At 42.5% G+C, this 20,529-nt stretch overlaps 1 protein-coding gene across 1 annotated transcript; it reads right to left on the bottom strand.

The window, feature by feature from the left end:
* Positions 1-18,897: 18,897 nt before the first annotated feature.
* LOC122699987 (40S ribosomal protein S6) lies at positions 18,898-19,740 on the bottom strand. The gene has a single exon (XM_043912497.1). The coding sequence runs from the start codon at positions 19,697-19,699 to the stop codon at positions 18,950-18,952; it is 750 nt and encodes a 249-aa protein (XP_043768432.1). The 5' UTR covers positions 19,700-19,740; the 3' UTR covers positions 18,898-18,949.
* Positions 19,741-20,529: the final 789 nt, after the last annotated feature.

Genomic DNA, 20,529 nt, shown 5'->3' on the forward strand with positions numbered 1-20,529 from the left:
CTTCTGGGCTCAGAAATTCACATCTGGAGGGCTGGAATCGCTGATGGTTGGGACATCCTTGTTTACTGATATTGCAGGAAATGCTCTATTTTTCAGTTGTCAGTCAGGAATCTCTCCCTCCTGCCATAGTTTAGCGATATCAGAGAAATACGCTGTCTGACATTCAGAGACAATCAATGCTATGATGGAAGAAAGACTGAGAAATCATTGAAGGAGGAGGTGGAGACAAGAGAGCCTGGCATTCTAGGCAGAAAGAAATGCAAGGCAAAGATGCAAGCTCACAACTGAACCTGACAGCTACCTGTGGATGCAGATGAAAACAGTTAAACAGCCAATTAAAGACCTCAATAGTAAAATGAGAAATAGTAAAGTAAGAAAAATAAGAAAACCAAATTATACCTTTTCCTTCTCTGGTCTGAACTTTTACAGGTAGGAGGTATAGCTCTAAATACACATCTCACAGTCTACACCTTGTATTACTACATCCTCTCTGAGCCTTCCTTAGGACAAGAGGTGACACAACATGTCACGGTCACTTCTGGGTACCTACAAAGTGGAATTGCTTGTTGGACAAAAGCAGAGCTACTGACTCTGCAGGTTCAAACTAGCCAGATTCAAACCTTGGGTTGCAGAACCACTCTATCACCCTGTGATAGCGGAAGCTCTTGGAGACTATCCAGCAGCTACCTGGGTACTGTTGTCTCAGAGGCAGCCCCAAGCACTTGCGACTGATGAGGAATCAATGGCACACAGTGCTTTCAATTCCATGTTGAAAGAAACATCCCTGCTCTTGGTCTGGTCTGAAACACATCTCTGGTAAGTGGTGTTTTCCACAGTTTGGGCAGAGATTGCTGTCAGGGAGTGTTTGACGGGAGGATTCCTACGTGCTGTCTCTCATGAGTCCTTTGTCCCTCTTCAAGAGGAACAGCACGCTGCTCCCAGGGACTGAGGTCATTGTGTGAGGTAGGCTTGGGTCTCCTTTAGTAAACATTCTCTTTAGGACAAAACTGCTTAGTCTCGTTCCCCTTTCTTGAGATACGGATTGTGTCCTGACCTTGTGACTAACATTACCCCTTGTTCCCTTGGTAATGGTTGCTGTATGTTTGGTTTTCTGATCTCTGTCATTCCCAAAAGAAGTTTCTTGTACCACAGCCTATATATACTCATAGAGAAATCATTAAAGCACCTTTGCTCCATCCGAGCTTAGGTCCCCGGGTCTTTTTTTTCTCTCTCTCTCTCTTTCTCTCTTTTACTTTCTTATTGTCGACTCTGTACCACAAGGTTCCGGTCCATTAAAGGACCCCAACAGATTGCAATGTTGAAAACAAGTTAGGAAACCTTTTCCCAGTTAAGGGATCATGAACCTGGCTTTGCCACCCTGATTCCTGCTCTGGGTCAGAAAAGAATAGCTGACAGATTGAGGAGAAGTGAGAGCAAGGATCCCTTTAGTGAGCCTTTAACAACGGAGTGTGTTTTCACGTTAAGCCAACCATAGGGCTGGACTTAGTCTTCCTGGATTGGATGGCTTCGTCCAAAAAAAAAAAAAAAAAAGAAAAATTTCTTCACAATTTGTAAATGCTGAAGAGGAAGTAGGAGGTCTGTGGGTCTGGACTGTGTCTGTCCCTGAGATTCCACTGGGGATGTCAGTGTTAGCCCCCTGCCAGCCGGTGTGTCTCCTATGTGAGAGACATGTCCCACAACAGAGGCCATCAATAGAACTGCAACTGTTCCACTTGACTGAGTCTTCCCTGCAGCCAGCTCCCACCTTCATTTTATGGTCAGTGGGAGACAGAAAGGGGCAGTAATGTGACTCTTTTCCTATCCCTGCTGCAGCTGTCTCAGTTGGAGGAGGGACTGAGCCTGGGCAGGTGAGATTTCAATTCTATCAGAATCTGGAGATTGTTTATTTGACCAATTAGACTTTGCTTATCTTACTGGGACCAGGAGACAGATAATTTCCTGATCCTTTCCTTTCCCCTGCAAACCAGGAGGTGTGTGCTTTGCCTCTGTGCATTTCAGAGACCACATGGATGTCCAGATATACCTGCTTCATCCTGAATATGTCATGTCCTAAGGAGACCAAGATGTTAGAGGTGTAGTCATGTCAGTCACCACAGAACAGTACCCATTGCCACGGAAAAGCTTAGTGAAACTTTGCAGGGTAATGGAAAGACAACACTCATTTTCTACTTGAGAAACTCCTTGTATAGTTAAACAAGTTGCAGAGGGTTTTCTTAATGAACTCAGGCTGAAAGCTTCCGGCCCACACCCCAGGCTGAGAGCTCCAGGCAAGGCATTTTATGCTTGTACTCCTTCCCTTTTCTCCTGTTTCCTGCTTTGCTTACCATTTGAGATCAGAATAGGTTCCTGAGGCCTAGTCTGGTCTCAAATGGAGGCCTAGCACTCAGCCTCTAGGTCAACACTCTGGCCTGATTAGTGTTTGATGGTGAATGGATGACCATGCATGCATCACATGGGTTGAGGGTTTGCCAGAAGGTGGGGAAACATGAGAGGAAGTGACAACCAAAAACTATTGAATTTGACTGCTTTCCTGGACCTTGTGAATTCTTTTGAAGCCAGTTCCAAACCATTTCAGGCATCTGATAGACAGATTAGCCTGAAAGCAGAAACTCAAACTTAGTAAAGTTTTTCAAAGTGTGGCTCTAAAGTGCAATAAGAAATTTTTGTGTATCTCTTGTGGATTCTGTCCAGATTCTACTTTCTTTTCCTACTCTGTGCAGGGAAAAGGCAACTTTGCAGAGGCTCACAGACCTCTGATGGGGCCAGACTTCCTACAGAGGCAGCAGTTGTGTTAGTGTCCAGTGAATAATTCCTCTTGGTAGGTGCCCATTAGTGACCATGACAGGCGTGTGTGGCCTCTTGTCCTGAGGAAGGTTCATGTGATCACAGGGCATTTAGGAGCAGAAGCTCTGATTATGGACTGTGAGATGTGTGTTCAGGGCATTAGGTCCCAGCCTTTGGACAGTTCAGGCCAGAGAAGGAGAAGGCATGAACTTGGTTTTCTTATTTTACTACGAAGGGTTTTCAGTGGGTGTCTTTGTGTGTTCATCTGCATCCACAGGCAGCTGTCATATTCATTTGTGAGTCTGTGTGCTTGCCTTGCTGTTCCTCCTGCCTGGAATGGCAGTCTCTCTTGTCTCCATCTCCTCCTTCAATGATTTCTCAGTCTTTCTTCCATCACAGCACTGGTTGTCTCTATATAACAGGTAGAGTATTTCTCTTATGTCCCCAAACTATGGAAGAAGGGAAAGACTCATGATTGAATGCATATAAGAGAATATGCACAGAATCAATACAGAAAGAACTGAGATCTTTTTAATTGGCAACCCACTACAGTACTCTTGCCTGGAGAATTCCATGGACAGAGGAGCCTGGCAGGCAGGTTCATGGGATGGCAAAGGGTCAGACATGACTGAGCAACTAACTTTCATTTTTTTTCATACTGGTTCTTAATTTAAACTCAACATTATACTACTAATATTTATTTATCTATGTATTCTTTTCAGTTCGGCAAAGCTCTCTTTAGCCCTTTATTGTCAATGGCTATCCTCTCCTTCCTCACAATTATGAAGACTGCTGTTAGGAACACTTTATATGTCCCTTGTACACTTTTTCATAGTGACTTATAGGTGCCATCTTAGGAGTGAAAATGCAAGGGTCCAAGGTTTATGAATGTGCAATTTTGTACAATTAAACCATACTGTTTTCCCAAAGTGAGCATAGTAATTTACAAACTCTTTGTATTTGCAGTGGTGAGATGCTGACTTTTCATTTGGAGGCTTGAGGGGTAGGCTTGACTGGTAGACAGCTATGGTTTGGTGCAGAAGACCTGGTGATTCTTTTCAGATGGTTAAGACAGTAAGGGAGCTGAGAACCACGCAGGGCTAGGACAATAGTGGAGGGAATGGGAGGAGTAACTAGACCCTGGATAGAGTTGGTCAGGTCACAGGACTGTGGATGAAAAGTACAAGGGAAAGAAAATTACGTGGATTGCCCCATGTGCAAATGAGGGGTGGTGTTGACATTACCTGGAAGAGAGAAGACTGGGAGGACAAGAATGGGGGCTTGAGTTAGGTTTGACTCTGTTCAGTTAGTAAAGATCGTCCTAGACAGTCAAGTGGGAAATGCTGTATAGAAAATGGGATGTTTATATCTGAGGTCAGGTGAGATCTCAGTACCTCCAGCACACAGGTGATGCTGGAAAATGAGAAATGGAGTATTTTCTGCCTTATCAATAAACAAGGATGTCACAGTCATCAGTGATTCCAGCTCTCCAGAGCAACCAGGAAGGAGAAAAATACCAGTGATCAATTTGTTTCCAAGTCCAATCCAAGCTTGCCTTGCTTGCCGCAGGAGAGGGCAATGAATCAGAGAGATGAGGTGTTGAGGCAAGGATTATGATTTTATTCTGAAAGCCAGCTGATACAGAAGATGGCAGTCTAACGTCTCAAAATGACCATCTTGTCCGGGTCCGGATACCAGGTTCTTTTATGGATCAGACATGGGGGAGAGATAAGGAAACCAAGTGAAAAGACTATTTAATTGTTCCAAATATCTCCTAGAATGGCAAGCCTCAAGCAGGGGGATGTGTTGATTTTCTTCTTCTTTACAGTCATTCACAGGTGAGCAGGGTCAGATTATCTCTCTGGGAGATAAACGAAAAGCACTTTAGTTTAAGGATCTGGCAGAAGGGTCAGGGTTCTCTGAGACAGGCCATTATGTATGATTCTAATAACAAAAGCAGCAAAAAACAAACATTAAAGTAAAAGAAACAGATCTAGCATGGAAGAGTCAAAATTGACCCTTCCCTGTTACAGAGTCAGGATTGAGCCTGTTGTAGGGGAGAAAATAATTTTCCTCTACCCTTGTAGATGCTTATGGCTGGTCTCTGAATTGAAATGACATGAGATAGCTTATTAGGAGCAAAAATCAAATTTAATTTGTATGTATGGGGCCTCCATAATATGAAGAACACAGGCATTCGGGAGATTGATGCTTATATGCCATTTGGGATTTAGTAGAAGAGGTAAGAGATGGAACTTCAAAGGGGAAAAATCAATTTACAGGATGATGGATAACCAAATGTTTGGTAAACAAATGTTTGCCATGCCAGGCAGAAACAATGGGAAAGAGAGAAGACTTTGATCAAATAGGCTTTGCTAAGTTTTCCCAAGTCTATCACACCTAGCTCATATTCTTTGTCACTTAACAATAATCTTTGATGTTCAGACTGCCTGCCCCACTTGTTACAAACTTGTATATATCCTGACTCACTCTTCTGCCTCCTTGGAGCAGTCTCTCAGGACTACTGAGATGCTGTCTTCCAGGATCAAAGTTCTTTACCTTCTCATCAAATAAAATAACTCTCTGCTTTCAGGCTGTGACTAATTTTTTAGTCGACAGTTTTGGCCAACTGATAAAGGGACCCAGAGCAGATTCCTCTCCTCTGCCTGAACTCTTCGAGAAACTGGAGCCTTGGTACCAGCAGAGGCACACTTGTCCCCACCCACTTCCTCAGGAGCTCAGAACACATTTGAGTAAATCTCTCCTGGTTCTCAGATCTCCTGTACTGAAATTGAAGATCCTGAATTTTTATTTGGTGGGATATAGCAAGTATTGTCCCCTCTCAGTTGAAAGATACTGTGGGTGGGGGGTGTTGAAAGACACTGGAACATACCCACCCCATGGACTGAGATACTGAATGGGACTTGGTTGAAAGATATTGAGGAATATCTGCCCAATTGAAAGATACTGAGGGGGACTGGTTGAAAGGTACCAAGGAAATACCACACAGTGGAAGGCACTGGGGAGGGGGGCTCTGTTTGAAGTTATCGAGGAATACCAGCGGCTCAGTCAAAAGACACTGAGTTGCTCCATTTTAGGATGTATGGAGCTCATACTTGCAAGTTCCTAGTTAACTGGAGAAATTAAATCACACCCTAAATATTGAGGGAACACTTTAACATACACACAGTTAAAGATCAAAAGCCAGTGTGGTAAAATAAGGGAAACTCATATTGCTCTGTGTATTTGAGATGTACATGTTCTATCTGATCTTCCTAAGCTGTTCTATTGTCTGTTTATTTGTTTGTGTTAGGCCTATAAATTGGGAAAGGCTAGAGATCTCTTTGGAGAAAGCAATGGCAACCCACTCCAGTATTCTTGCCTGGAGAATCCTGTGGACAGAGGAGCCTGGTGGGCTGCTGTCCATGGGGTCGCACAGAGTCGGACATGACTGCAGTGACTTAACATGCATGCCTTGGAGAAGGAAATGACAACCCACTCCAGTATTCTTGCCTGGAGAATGCCAGGGATGGAGGAGCCTGGTGGGCTGCCGTCTATGGGGTCGCACAGAGTTGGGCACGACTGAAGCGACACAGCAGCAGCAGCAGCAGCAGAGATCTCTTCAAGAAAGTTGGAGATATCAAGGGAACATTTCATGCAAGGATGGGCACGATCAGGGACACAGTAATGACCTAACAGAAGCAGAAGAGATTAAGAAAAGGTGGCAAGAATACACAGAAGAACTGTAATAAAAGATCTCAGTGATCCATATAGCCATGAAGATGTGATCACTCTCCTAGAGCCAGATATCCTGGAGTGTGAAGTCAAGTGGGCCTTAGGAAGCACTATTACAAACAACGCTAGTAGAGGTGATGGAATTCCAGCTGAGCTATTTCAAATCCTGAAAGATGACATTGCACTCAATATGTCAGCACTCAACTGCTGACATTCAACATGTCAGCAAATTTGGAAACTCAGCAATGGTTACAGGACTGGAAAAGGCCAGTTTTCATTCCAATCCCAAAGAAGGGCAATGCCAAAGAATGTTCAAACTACCATACAGTTATACTCATTTCCCATGCTAGTAAGGATATGCTCCAAATCCTTCAAGCTAGGCTTCAGCAGTATGTCAATCAAGAACTTCCAGATGTACAAGCTGGGTTTAGAAAAGGCAGAGGAACCAGAGATCAAATTGGTAGCATTTGCTGGATCATAAAGAAAGCAAAGGAATTCCAGGAAAACATCTACTTCTGCTTCGTCGACTATGCCAAAGCCTTTGTGTGGATCACACAACCTGTGGAGAATTCTTAAAGAGATGGGAATACCAGACGACCTTACTTGTCTCCTGAGAAACCTGTATTCAGAATTAGAAGCAACAGTTGGAACCAGAATGGAACAACATATGGATTCAAAATTGGGTGAGGAGCATGTCAAGGTTGAGTATTGTCACCCTGCTTATTTAACTTATTTGTAGAGTACAACATGAGAAATGCCAGGCTGGATGAATCACAGGCTGGAATCATGATTCCTGGGAGAAATATCAACAACCACAGCTATGTAGATGATACCACTTTAATGGCAGAAAGTGAAGAGGAACTAAAGAACTTTTTGATGAGGGTGAAAGACAAGAGTGAAATAGTTGTCTTAAAATTCAACATTCAAAAAGATCATGGCGTCTGGTCCCATCACTCCACGGCAAATAGAAGGGGAAAAAGTGGAGACAGTAACAGATTTTATTTTCTTGGGCTCCAGAATTACTGCAGATGGTGACTGCAGACATGAAATTAAAACACACTTGCTCCTCGGAAGAAAAGCTATGACAAACCAAGACAGCATATTAAAAAGCAGAGATATCACTTTGCCAACAAAGGTCCATATAGTCAAAGCTAGGTTTTTCCAGTTGTCATGTATGAATGAGGGAGTTGGAACATGAAGAAGGCTGAATCCCCCAAAATTGATGCTTTTGAACTGTGATGTTGGAGAAGACTCTTGAGAGTCCCATGGACAGCAAGGGGATCACTTGCTGTCCAGTGATCTTAGTGATCCAGTCCACCAGTCACTCTTAAAGGAAATCAACCCTGAATATTCATTGGAAGGACTGATATTAAAGCTGAAGCTCCAACACTTTGGCCACCTGATGTGAAGAGCTAACTTATTGGAAAACATACTGATGCTGGTAAAGACTGAGGGCAAAAGGAGAAGAGGGCAGCAAAGGATTAGATGGTTAGATAGCATTGTTGCAGGAAGCAGGACCCCTTCCAGGGCCCGAAATTGGGCTCTTGTCTAACACTCAGAAATAAATTGTCCTAGGAGACACATGTGCTGACAAAGCAAGAGATTTTACTGGGAAAGGGCACCCGGGTGGAAAGCAGGAGGTAAGGGAACCCAGGAGAACTGCTCTGCCACGTGGCTCGCAGTCTTGGGTTTTACGGTGATGGGGTTAGTTTCCAGGTGGCCTTTGGCCAGTGATTCTAATTCAGAGTCTTTCCTGGTGGTGCACGCATCGCTCAGCCAAGATGGATGCTAGCAAGAGGGATTCTGGGAAGTAGACGGACATGCAGTGTCTTCTTTCGACCTTTCCCGAACTCTTCTAGTTGGTGGTGGCTTATTAGTTCTGTATTCCTAATCAGGATCTCCTGTCATAAAACAACTCATGCAAATGGTTACTATGGTTTGACCATTTTTAACCATTTCTCCTCAAGAGCCTCACTGAAGAAACATGAAGTTTAATCATCAAGAAAACCAACTCCTTTTTAAGATATGATAGTCATTCATTGAATGAGGGGCATCGGTTAAAGAGGTGACCTGGATATCTCATGGGGCAAGAATAGAAAATACTAAAATTCTCATGTATGTTATTTTTCTAAGTATTTTCATTTTCTTTTTTTAGTTTATGGTTATGAGACCTGTTGTATACCAATAAAATTATTCATATATGTAGTTAATAAATAAGTGAATAAGTGAATAATTAGTACTTAACCCATGACTTAACATTCTTTTATTAATACTAGTAGTGAACTAAGATCCTTAAAATATTAAGAATGTAAAGCATCTAAGTCAATATTACTCTGGTGCTTCTCCTGAGTCCTACATAGGAGCAGAAGTGAAAAGTAAGGGACTTCCAGTTTTATTTTGTTGGACATGATCAGATGCCTCCAAAGTCCATGGCTGTCAGAGCTACAGTGCTCTCTTTTGTTAAAAATACTCACTGTGGTTTCATATATTCCACAGACACAGAGTCTACCTAGTTGATTGTAGACTTGGATGTTATCTGCATTTGTGCAGCTGATGGAAAGGTTTTTGATCCTTTTTCTTAGTTGCTCTGCCCCTGGAGCTCAACTGTGGGTTTATCTCCACCTCTGCTTGTGGATCATCCACAGGAATCTGCTCCCAAGGCTGCCTTTGAAGACTTGGGTCTGCCCCAGTGAGGACAGGGATGGAGATGTTGTGGCTGCTTAGATCGTGAGGACCCCAAATGTGACAGGTGCACAGGGAAGCTGGTGGCCATGGGTGCAATAGATGTAGCTCTACTAGGTGCCTTTTCTAGCTTTGGAAGCTAGCTCTCAAAGGGCAGCCCTGGCTGGGGTTCTTCTCTATTCAGCTGCTGGTGCCAGGGTGTGGGGAAAGAGAGGCAACAGTGGTGGCTAAGCCCCCTGCATGTGACTCCGTGTCCACCTGGCTTCCCACCAAAGGCATTCCCCATTGTGGACTTCTTCCCTCTTGTTCCATCAGGCCATCTCCCGGCATTCAACAGCAGTTCTCACCCCAGGATTGCTCTCCAATCCCCACACTCTCACTTCCAGCTCCCGTGTGTACCAGTGGGTCCACACCCCAGTCCCCGGTATGTAAGGCTGCATCAGGGACTGTCTTTGTGGTTCTCACTCTATTCAGACTGTCATGTATCAGTTGCTTCACCCCTCCTCTGACAGCCTCAAATGCTCTGTTTCTATCTCAATAAATTTCTCTGGATGTGGGAGTCTCTCCCCTGCTTCAGTTACCCCACTCCCAGGAACAGATCCAGTCCTGTGTGCTCTTCTCCTTCCCCTTTCTTTCTTTCATCCTACCCAGCCAGGCACATAGCCATAAAGTCTTCTCTGGTGGTCAAAGACTCCTACTATCATCTAGCTGGTATTTTGTGGAAAATGCTGCATCTGTAGATGTATTCCTGATGCAACCATAGAGAGATATGCACTCCATATCTAAGTACTCCTCTGCCATCTCGGTCCTCAATATAATACTTTTCTATGTATAGAAAGATGTGAGGGCGCTTCCCTGGTGGCACAGATGGTAAAGACTCCACCAGCAATGCAGGAGACCTGCGTTCAATCCCTGGGTTGAGAAGATCCCCTGAAGAAGGAAATGGCAACCCACTCCAGTATTCTTACCTGGAGAATTCAATGGACAGAGGAGCCTGGCGGGCTACAGTCCATAGGGTCAAAAAGAGTCAGACATGACTGAGTGACTATCACTTCACAGGAAGATGCAAGAGTCTGGGCTTTTTGAGTTATTTCTTTCATATACATCTTAGTCATCTAGGGTCAGTATCCTGTTTATCTCCATCCTTAGTTCCTCTCAATGTGCACCATCCTGCTTGTGGAGGCTGATGACTTGGTAGCTGCAGCATCCTTTGTTTACTGAAATGCCAGGTGATATTTTTTGTGTAAATTTCCCTGGAGAAATAGATGTTTGGATAGCTGCTGATGAGGAAGAGCTGACCCAAGATACAGAGCACACGGAGCTCAACTGGGAGCCTCCTCACCTGGGAGGAGCCTCAAGACAAGAGACTCTCTTACAGAAGTGAACATGAGTAAAGGCCATCCCTGGGGAGGAGTCGAGATACACCTGCCTAGTGAGAGACCAGGCCTGTGGGAATCTCTCTGCAGCCTGGGGTGGAGAGTGAGAGGAAGAGCAAGAGAAGAAAGGAGAAGAGGGGGCATCTGGGATTGTAGCACAGGGCCAGCAAGCACCTGGGGAGACCAGGCTCACTGTCCCTTCTGTCTCCAGAACCAATACCCACCTTCCTGTCTAGGCTGTTCCTGGCACTGCACTGTTGTCCTCCTCAAGCCAGAGGTGATCAGAGCTGTGGGTGGAGAAAGAAATGACGGAAGGAATGAAGGGGTGAATATAGAACAAGGAGAAGGTGGTCATGCTTCCTCACACATGCCTGTACAGCTGGATACCGGCCCCCACCACTTCTCCATTCCCATTTTGTTTCTAGTATTATAGATCTTTTTCCCATGTAAAGGATAAAAATAAATAATCTAGAACCAAGTGTAGTCAGGAGAAGAAGTTAAATCCTATGAGTGTTCATGTGTCAAACAGCTGTATCAGAGCCAAAATATGTGATGGCTTAAAATGTGCAATGTTCTTTCTTGTTCACTTACTTGTTCATTCACTTTGGCCAACTGACTAAACCAGCATTTACATAAATGAGTAAATTAACAAACTTGAATTACAAACTCTTTTTATCCTAAACTGTTAGGACCATTCCAACTTGAAAACTGGTGAGGGGTTTACACTTCACTAATGCAAAGTAATAGGAATAATCTGCCTAACTGATAATGTATGATCAGTTTGGTTTTCGCTTTCAATGGACAATGTGGTTCAACTGGGGCAATAATGAATGAGTTTGCCCAGACCTTGGTCCTGGGCCTGGTTTTTATCTACTGAGGTCTGCACATGGGTTGAATTAAAAACACAGGCAGACCACAAAGGGCTTGATATCAAGACCAGGATTTTACCTATGCCCATCTTGAGGGGCTCTGTCACAGAAACTGCCTTTCTTATAACTTTCTCTCTTTGCTCAGTCTTTGACTCTGTCATTAACTGCCTTCTTCTCCTACTTCTGCCCTCTCATTTTTCTTCCAGTGAGATCCCAAGATTGATTCATTTGAAAGGATTTAGGGGAGTGCCCTTTTAAGTCAGGTGTCACTTAGCTTCCCTTGATCGAAGGGACTTTGAGATTTTTATTAAATCTCTAATTAATATCCACCACCACCATGCCCCCCGCTGCCGCCCCCCCCCCCCCCCCCCCCCCGCTATAAAAGGCCACACTCAAGAATTCACACAAAATCTTAGAGGGTTCCTAACTCTGCTTGGGCTTCCCTGGTGGCTCAGATGGTAAAACGTCTGCCTGCAATGAGGGAGACCTGGGTTCAATCCCTGGGTCAGGAAGATCCCCTGGAGAAGGAAATGGCAACCCACTCTATTACTCTTCCCTGGAAAATCCCATGGACAGAGGAGCCTGGTAGGTTACAGTCCATGTGGTAGCAAAGAGGCGGACATGACTGAGCGACTTCACTTTAGCTTTTCAAATCTACTTGAGCCATAGAACCCAGGAGACCTTGTGTGAGCTCATTTTCTCTTTTTCTCATATGAGGGTGTGGACAAAGAATATCCCCTATCATTTCAGTAAACAAAAGATGTTGGGATCTTAAAGCCATCATCCAGGGCAGCTGCATCCTGACTGAAATTCAGTAAGGAGAAAAACAGGATACTGGCCCTAGATGGTTAAGATGCATATCAGAGAAATGATTTCAATAAGCTCAGACTCTTGCATCTGCTCTTATATATAAAATAACTAAAACTATTAACTTGATATATTTTAGTTTTTTGTGTGGTTAGTGGTAATTTTTAATGTTCAACTATAAGTTTCTGGTTTTTGTGTTTTAGGAAAATATCCAGTATATCCTGGCTCCTCCCTTAATGCTTTGGAACTGTTCCTTGAAGTTATCTGAGAGACTGTTTCCTGGTTACTAATCCTCAGTAAGGCCACCAAATAAAACATAATTCCCAACTATGGGACTACATAATTTTTATCCAGTCTATAAGGCAAACATTCCAAATTGTATCCTCAAAATTTCCAGAGACAAGAATGTTTTCATTTGCAAGTTATAAACAACATCTGAGTAAATAAGAAGCAAATACAATGTACTTTAACTACAGTGATTATTAAGAAACAGAAAATAAAAGTGGACTCATGTTCATTCTACAGGAAGGAAATAACACAAGAATGAATCCCTTGCATGCGGATGTACAGTGGAAAGAGGGACTGAGGGGGCCTAATTTAGATTCTTAATCTAAAAACTAACTCTAAAAAGATATGTTTATGTTCATTATGGAAATTTAATTATGCACTAGACATTAAGCAAAGTCTTCCTTGGTGATCAATGCAAAGAAATAGAGGAAAACAATAGAATGGGGAAGACTAGAGATCTCTTCAAGAAAATTAGAGATACCAAGGAAACTTTTCATGCAAAGATGGGCACAATAGACAGAAATGATATGGACCTAACAGGAGCATAAGGTATTAAGAAGAGGTGGCAAGAGTACACAGAAGAGCTGTACAAAAAACATCCTCATGACCCAGATAATCACGATGGTGTGATCACTCACCTAGAGCCAGACATCCTGGAATGTGAAGTCAAGTGGGCCTTAGGAAGCATCACTACAAACAAAGCTAGTGGAGGTGATGGAATTCCAGTTGACCTATTTCAAATTCTAAAAGATGCTGCTGTTAAAGTGCTGCACTCAATATGCCGGCATATTTGGAAAACTCAGTGGTGGCCACAAGACTGGAAAAGGTCAGTTTTCATTCCAACCCCAAAGAAAGGGAATGCCAAAGAATGCTCAAACTACCGCACAATTGCACTCATCTCCCATACTAGCAAAGTAATGCTCAAAATTCTCCAAGCCAGGTTTCAACAGTATGTGAACTGTGAACTTCCAGATGTTCAAGCTGGATTTAGAAAAGGCAGAGGAACCAGAGATCAAATTACCAATACCCATTGGATCGTTGAAAAAGCAAGAGAGTTCTAGAGAAACATCTACTTCTGCTTTATTAACTATACCAAAGCCTTGGGCGGTGTGGATCACAACAAACTGTGGAAATTCTTCAAGAGATGGGAATACCAGACCACCTGACCTGCCTTTTGTGAAATGTGTATGCAGGTCAAGAAGCAAGTTAGAACTGGTCATGAAACAACAGACTGGTTCCAAATTGGGAAATGAATACGTCAAGGCTGTATATTTTCACTCTGCTTGTTTAACTTATATGCAGAGTACATCATGAGAAACATTGGGCTGGATGAAGCACAAGTTGGAATCAAGATTGCCAGGAAAAATATCAATAACCTCAGATATGCAGATGATACCACACTTATGGCAGAAAGCAAAGAAAAACTAAAGAACCTCTTGATGAAAGTGAAAGAGGAGAGGGAAAAAATTGGCTTAAAGCTCAACATTCAGAAAACTAAGATCATGGCATCTTGTCCCATCACTTCATGGCAAATAGATGGGGAAACAATGGAAACAGTAATAGGCTTTTGTTTTGGGGGGCTCCAAAAATCACTGCCGATGGTGACTGCTGCCATGAAATTCAGAGACACTTGCTCCTTGGAAGGAAAGCTATGACCAACCTAGACAGCATATTAAAAGCCAGAGACATTACTTTGCCAACAAAGGTCCATCTAGTCAAAGCTATAGTTTTTCCAGTGGTCATGTGTGGATGTGAAAGCTGGACTATAAAGAAAACTTAGCACCAAAGAATTGATGTTTTTGAACTGTGGTATTGGAGAAGACTCTTGAGAGTCCCTTGGACAGCAAGGAGATCCAACCAGTTCATCTTAAAGGAAATAGGTCCTGAATATTCATTGGAAGGACTGATGCTGAAGCTGAAACTCCAATACTTTGGCCACTTGATGCAAAGAACTGATTCATTGGAAATGACCCTTATGCTGGGAAAGGTTGGAGGTGGGAGGAGAAGGGGACAACAGAGGATGAGATGGTTGGATGGTATCAGCAACTCAATGGATATCAGTTTGAGTAAATTCTGGGAGTTGGTGACGGACAGGGAGGTCTGCAGTCCTCCCTGTCACAGTCTATAGGGTCACAAAGAGTTGGACATGACTGAATGACTGAATTGAACTGGACTGAACTGAACACTTAGAAATCACTTGCTTACATTTTGCCACATTCCCTGCACCAGCTGATACCCCTGTTGCACCTATAGTTCAAATCAGAAACTAACGGTCTGCAGAGTTTTAGCAACACAAACAAGAGATTGCTGCATTTTCTGCCTTGGCCTCATTTACACCACCATCTGGAAGACATTACTGAGGTCCAGGAAGGCCCAGTGGAAAAAAAGGGTTCTTGCATGGACCAGAGAATTGCTGCCCCTCCTGCATTTTGGCTCCAGGCTCCTGGGCATCAGGGCCCTGGGACACACCAACTATTCCCAAGGATTTGGCATAAGTCTCACCCATGAGCAAAGCTGGTACAAACAAACATATCTCTATATGGCTGCAGAACTAGCAGAGCCAGAGAAACTACCTAGACTTCTCAGTTTGCTATTAGGCAAAAAGTGAGGTTAAGGATAAGCCATGTAGGTATTCATCCATGGAAGAATATGCAGAAGAATGGTGCTCCTGAAAGGAGAATCCAGTTACATCATTGGAGGGAAATAATAAGAAAAATTCAAGCCATGTTTTAGTAGAGTTGGTCACAGCAACATTTCCTCTGCTTGCCTCCCTAAGAAAACACTGTATGGGACTTATTTATCTGGTGGAGATGACCACACCTGTGTGGGAAAAGAAAAGTGGTGAGTGAGTGCCCAGCAACTTCATCTGGGCTATCAGATTTGGAGATTCAGCAGGGGACATAGGTGTACCTATGGCTGAGTCAAGTTGATGTTTAACAGAAACCAACACAGTACTGTAAAGCAATTGCCTTCAATTAAAAATAAATAAATTTAATAATTTTTTAAATGCAAAAAATAAAATAAAAACTAGGACTAAAACTACCATGTGACCCAACAATTCCACATACCCTGAGGAAACCATAATCTAAAAAGACACATGTACTGCAATGGTCATTGCAGTACTATTTACAATAGCTAGGACACAGAAGCCACCTAGATGTCCATTGACAGATGAATGGAGAAAGAAGTTGTGGTACACATGCACAATGGAATATTACTCAACCATAAAAAGGAACATATTTGAGTCAGTTCTAATGAGGTGGATGAACCTAGAGCCTATTATACAGAGTAAAGTAAGTCAGAAAGAGAAAGACAAATATCATATAATAACATATATATGGAATCTAGAAAGATGGTACTGATGAACTTATCCGCAGGGCAGCAGTGGAGATGCAGCCTAAGAAAACAGACTTGTGGACACAGAGGGGGAAGGAGAGGGTGGGATGAATTGAGAGAGTAGCACTGAAACATATACATTACCATATGCAAAATTAGATACTTGGCAGATATTTGCTGTATGATATAGAGAATTCAAATCTGGTGCTCAATTCAACCTAGAAGGGTGAAATGGGATGGGAGATGGGAGGGAATTTCAGGTGGGAGGGGACATGCATGTACCCATGGCAGATTCATATTGATCAACTCAATATTGTAAAGCAATTACCCTTCGATTGAAATTAAATAAATTAAAAAAATACTTCACAGAAATTTTAAAGATAAAATTGAATTCAACAATTTGTATCAAAAGAAACAAATGCATCTTGTGGAAGAGGAATAAAATGAGGGAATGGGACAGGAATGGAACTTGATTCACTAATGAGCCAATATTAAAAGCAAAAAGTGTGCTGTGCACAACACAAACACAGTAATTTGCCATGATCTGGACTGCAGGCCCCAAAAAGTTGATTGAGTTTTTCATCAGAGTTACTGCAGACCCTTGCTGAAAACCCACCAACACTACTCTTGAACAAGAAGCAACATATATCTTTACATCATAGAGTCTGGACACAGACAAAGAAGTCATAGGAAGAGATAGAAACAAACAAACAAACAAACAAACAAACAAACAAACAAAAAACAGATAGAACCAGCTCTGAATCCAAGATGGTGACAGATCTGACCTCCAACAATCCCTGTCTCATCATACACTGATTTTACTACATTAGCATACTAAATGGCACAACTTCCTACAGCCATGACCAGAAGTCACTTACTAAAAAAAAAAAAAACAAAAAGGGATAGCAACCCAGTTCCAGAAAAGCCATATTTTTTCCAAAAAAATAAATGCCTATGTCTTCCCATCATAACCTCACCTGTTATTGTCCTTATTTCTTAAAAGCAAATCCCACTTGGCACTAAGGCAAGAAGTTGGTTTGTGAACTAAGTTCCCAATTCTCCATTCTCTGGTCATTGAATAAAGCTTGCACTGCTACAATCCAAAATTTGGTTTCATTTTTGTCTGTGGGAACTCGCATGGAAAGAATAAGCTCTCGGCTAAGACAGGAGGCTTTGGCCAATCTATGATCCAAGTAGGGGGACCATATGTTTAATTTGGTAACAGTTTTCAAAGAAAGGAAAAAATCAGCTTAAAAGTTAAAGAGAGAGAAGGTTCTCTGGGGCTGTGATGCCCAGTGGTGGCTGCATCCAAACCCCCTGCTATGAGCTGGTAGGACTTCAATGTGAGATTCCCAATTGTCATGCCAACCAGACATGAAACCAAGAACCTGGGCAAAAGCTTCAGCATTCTCAGAGGGGACATTCCTGCTAATCTTTTAAATTTCTAATTAATTTGTTTTAATTGGAGGCTAATTACTTTGCAATATTGTAGTGTTTTTTTTTTTTTTTTTACCATATTTTGACATGAACTAGCCATGGGTGTACATGTGTTCCCCATCCTAAAGCCCCCTCCTACTCCCTCCCCATCCCATCCTTCAGGGCTGTCCCAGTAACCCACCCTGAACATCCTGTCTCATGCATCGAACCTGAACTGGTGATCTGTTTCACATATGGTAATACACATGTTTCAATGCTATTCTCTCAAATCATCCCACCCTTGCACTCTCCCACAGGGCCCAAAAGTCTGTTCTTTACACCTGTGTCTCTTTTGCTGTCTCGCATATAGGGTCATCGTTACCATCTTTCTAAATTCCATATATATGCGTTAATATACTGTATTAGTGTTTTTCTTTCTGACTTACTTCACTCTGTATAATAGGCTCCAGTTTCAACCACCTCATTAGAACTGATTCAAATGTGTTCCTTTTAATAGCTGAGTAATATTCCATTGTGTATATGTACCACAGCTTTCTTATTCATTTGTCTGCCAATGGACATCTACATTGCTTCCATGTCCTAGATATTGTAAACAGTGCTGCAATGAACATCAGGGTACATGAGTCTCTTTCAATTCTGATTTCCTCGGCGTGTATGCCCAGCAGTGGGATTGCTGGGTTGTATGGCAGTTCTATTTCCAGTTTTGTTTTTTTTTTTAATTTATTTTTATTAGTTGGAGGCTAATTACTTTACAATATTGTAGTGGGTTTTGTCATACATTGACATGAATCAGCCATGGATTTACATGTATTCCCCATCCCGATCCCCCCTCCCACCTCCCTCTCTACCCAATCCCTCTGGGTCTTCCCAGTGCACCAGGCCCGAGCACTTGTCTCATGCATTCAACCTGGGCTGGTGATCTGTTTCACCATAGATAATATACATGTTTTGATGCTGTTCTCTCGAAACATCCCAGCCTCGCCTTCTCCCACAGAGTCCAAAAGTCTGTTCTGTACATCTGTGTCTCTTTTTCTGTTTTGCATATAGGGTTATCATTACCATCTTTCTAAATTCCATATATATGTGTTAGTATGCTGTAATGTTCTTTATCTTTCTGGCTTACTTCACTCTGTATAATGGGCTCCAGTTTCATCCATCTCATTAGAACTGATTCAAATGAATTATTTTTAATGGCTGAGTAATATTCCATGGTGTATATGTACCATAGCTTCCTTATCCATTCATCTGCTGATGGGCATCTAGGTTGCTTCCATGTCTTGGCTGTTATAAACAGTGCTGCAATGAACATTGGGGTGCACGTGTCTCTTTCAGATCTGGTTTCCTCAGTGTGTATGCCCAGAAGTGGTATTTCTGGGTCATATGGCCATTCTATTTTTTTTTAAGGAATCTCTGCACTGTTCTCCACAGTGGCTGTACTAGTTTGCATTCCCACCAACAGTGTAAGAGGGTTCGCTTTTCTCCACACCCTCTTCAGCATTTATTGTTTGTAGACTTTTTGATAGCAACCATTCTGACCAGCGTGAGATGGTACCTCATTGTGGTTTTTTTTTTTTTTGATGTCTGATCTTATTTATTTGTTACTCTTAGAACATCTCATTTTTGACTGGACTCAGACTTAGAAGTAGAAGCTCTCAGAGAGGACAGCCTCCGTCTCTTGGCAATCTGTTCCTGCCGTTTTTCTTTGGCCTCCTTCATTCTCTTGGCCAAAAGTTTAGCATATTCTGCAGCCTCTTCTTTGTTTTTCTTAGTACGCTGTTTCTTCAGAGCAATACGCCGGCGTTTGTGTTGCAGAACTCGTGGAGTCACGAGACGCTGAATCTTGGGTGCTTTAGTCCTAGGTTTCTTACCTTCTTTGTTTAGGGGCTTTCGCACAACATACTGGCGGACGTCATCTTCTTTAGAGAGATTGAAAAGTTTGCGGATTCTGCTAGCTCTTTTGGGACCCAGGCGACGAGGCACTGTAGTATCAGTGAGTCCAGGAATATCCTTCTCCCCTTTTTTCACAATGACCAAGTTGAGAACACTCAGATTGGCATCCACAATGCAACCCCGTACAGATTTGCGCTTTCTCTCTCCAGTCCTCCTTGGTCTGTAACAGGAATGCCCCTTACTCAGTAGCAGGCGAACTCGGCCATGGGTCAAGACACCCTGCTTCATGGGGAAACCCTGCTTATCGTTCCCGCCACTGATTCGGACCACATAACCCTTCCATTCTTCACCCAGAGCGTCAGCAGCAACTTCTGTGGCCATGCGCTTCTCGTAGAAGGTACGAAGTTTTCGTTCATCGTCCACTTCAATGAGCTTCTGGCAGCCAGTGGCCGGGAAAGAGATGTTCAGCTTCATTCTGAAGTGGCCGACAGCCTCCGAGGTGCCACGAAAAAGAGCCCTCATTGTGGTTTTGATTTACATTGCTCTGGTAATGAGTGATGTTGAGCATATTTTCATGTGTTTGTTAGCCATCTGTATGTCTTCTTTGGAGAAATGTCTGTTTAGTTCTTTGGCCCATTTTTTGATTGGGTCTTTTATCCTTCTGGAATTGAGCTGCATGAGCAGCTTGTATATTTTTGAGATTAATTCATTGTCAGTTATTTCGTTTGCTATTATTTTCTCCCATTCTGAAAGCTGTCTTTTCACCTTGATTATGATTTCCTTCGTTGTGCAAAAGTTTTTGAATTTAATTAGGTCCCATTTGTTTATTTTTACTTTTATTTTCATTACTATGGGAGGTGGCTCATAGAGGATTCTGCTGCAATTTATGTCAGAGAGTGTTTTGCCTATGTTTTCCTCTAGGAGGTTTTTAGTTTCTGGTCTTACATTTAGATCTTTAACCCATTTTGAGTTTATTTTTGTGCATGGTGTTAGAAAGTGTTCTAGTTTCATTCTTTTACAAGTGGTTGACCAGTTTTCCCAGCACCACTTGTTAAAGAGATTGACTTTTCTCCATTGTATATTCTTGCCTCCTTTTTCAAAAATAAGGTACCGAAAGGTGCATGGATTTATCTCTGGCTCTCTATTTTGTTCCATTGATCTTTATTTCTGTCTTTGTGCCAGTACCATACTCTCTTGATGACTGTAGCTTTGTAGTATAGTCTGAAGTCAGGCAGGTTGATTCCTCCAGTTCCATTCTTCTTTCTCAAGATTGCTTTGGCTATTCGAGTTTTTTTTTTTTTTTT

Source organism: Cervus elaphus, chromosome 9, assembly GCF_910594005.1.
Source record: "Cervus elaphus chromosome 9, mCerEla1.1, whole genome shotgun sequence".
Classification (NCBI taxonomy): domain Eukaryota; kingdom Metazoa; phylum Chordata; class Mammalia; order Artiodactyla; family Cervidae; genus Cervus; species Cervus elaphus.

What these genes read in the sequence shown, in the direction of transcription:
- LOC122699987 (XM_043912497.1), bottom strand. Translation starts at nt 19,699, where the DNA reads ATGAAGCTGAACATCTCTTTCCCGGCCACTGGCTGCCAGAAGCTCATT.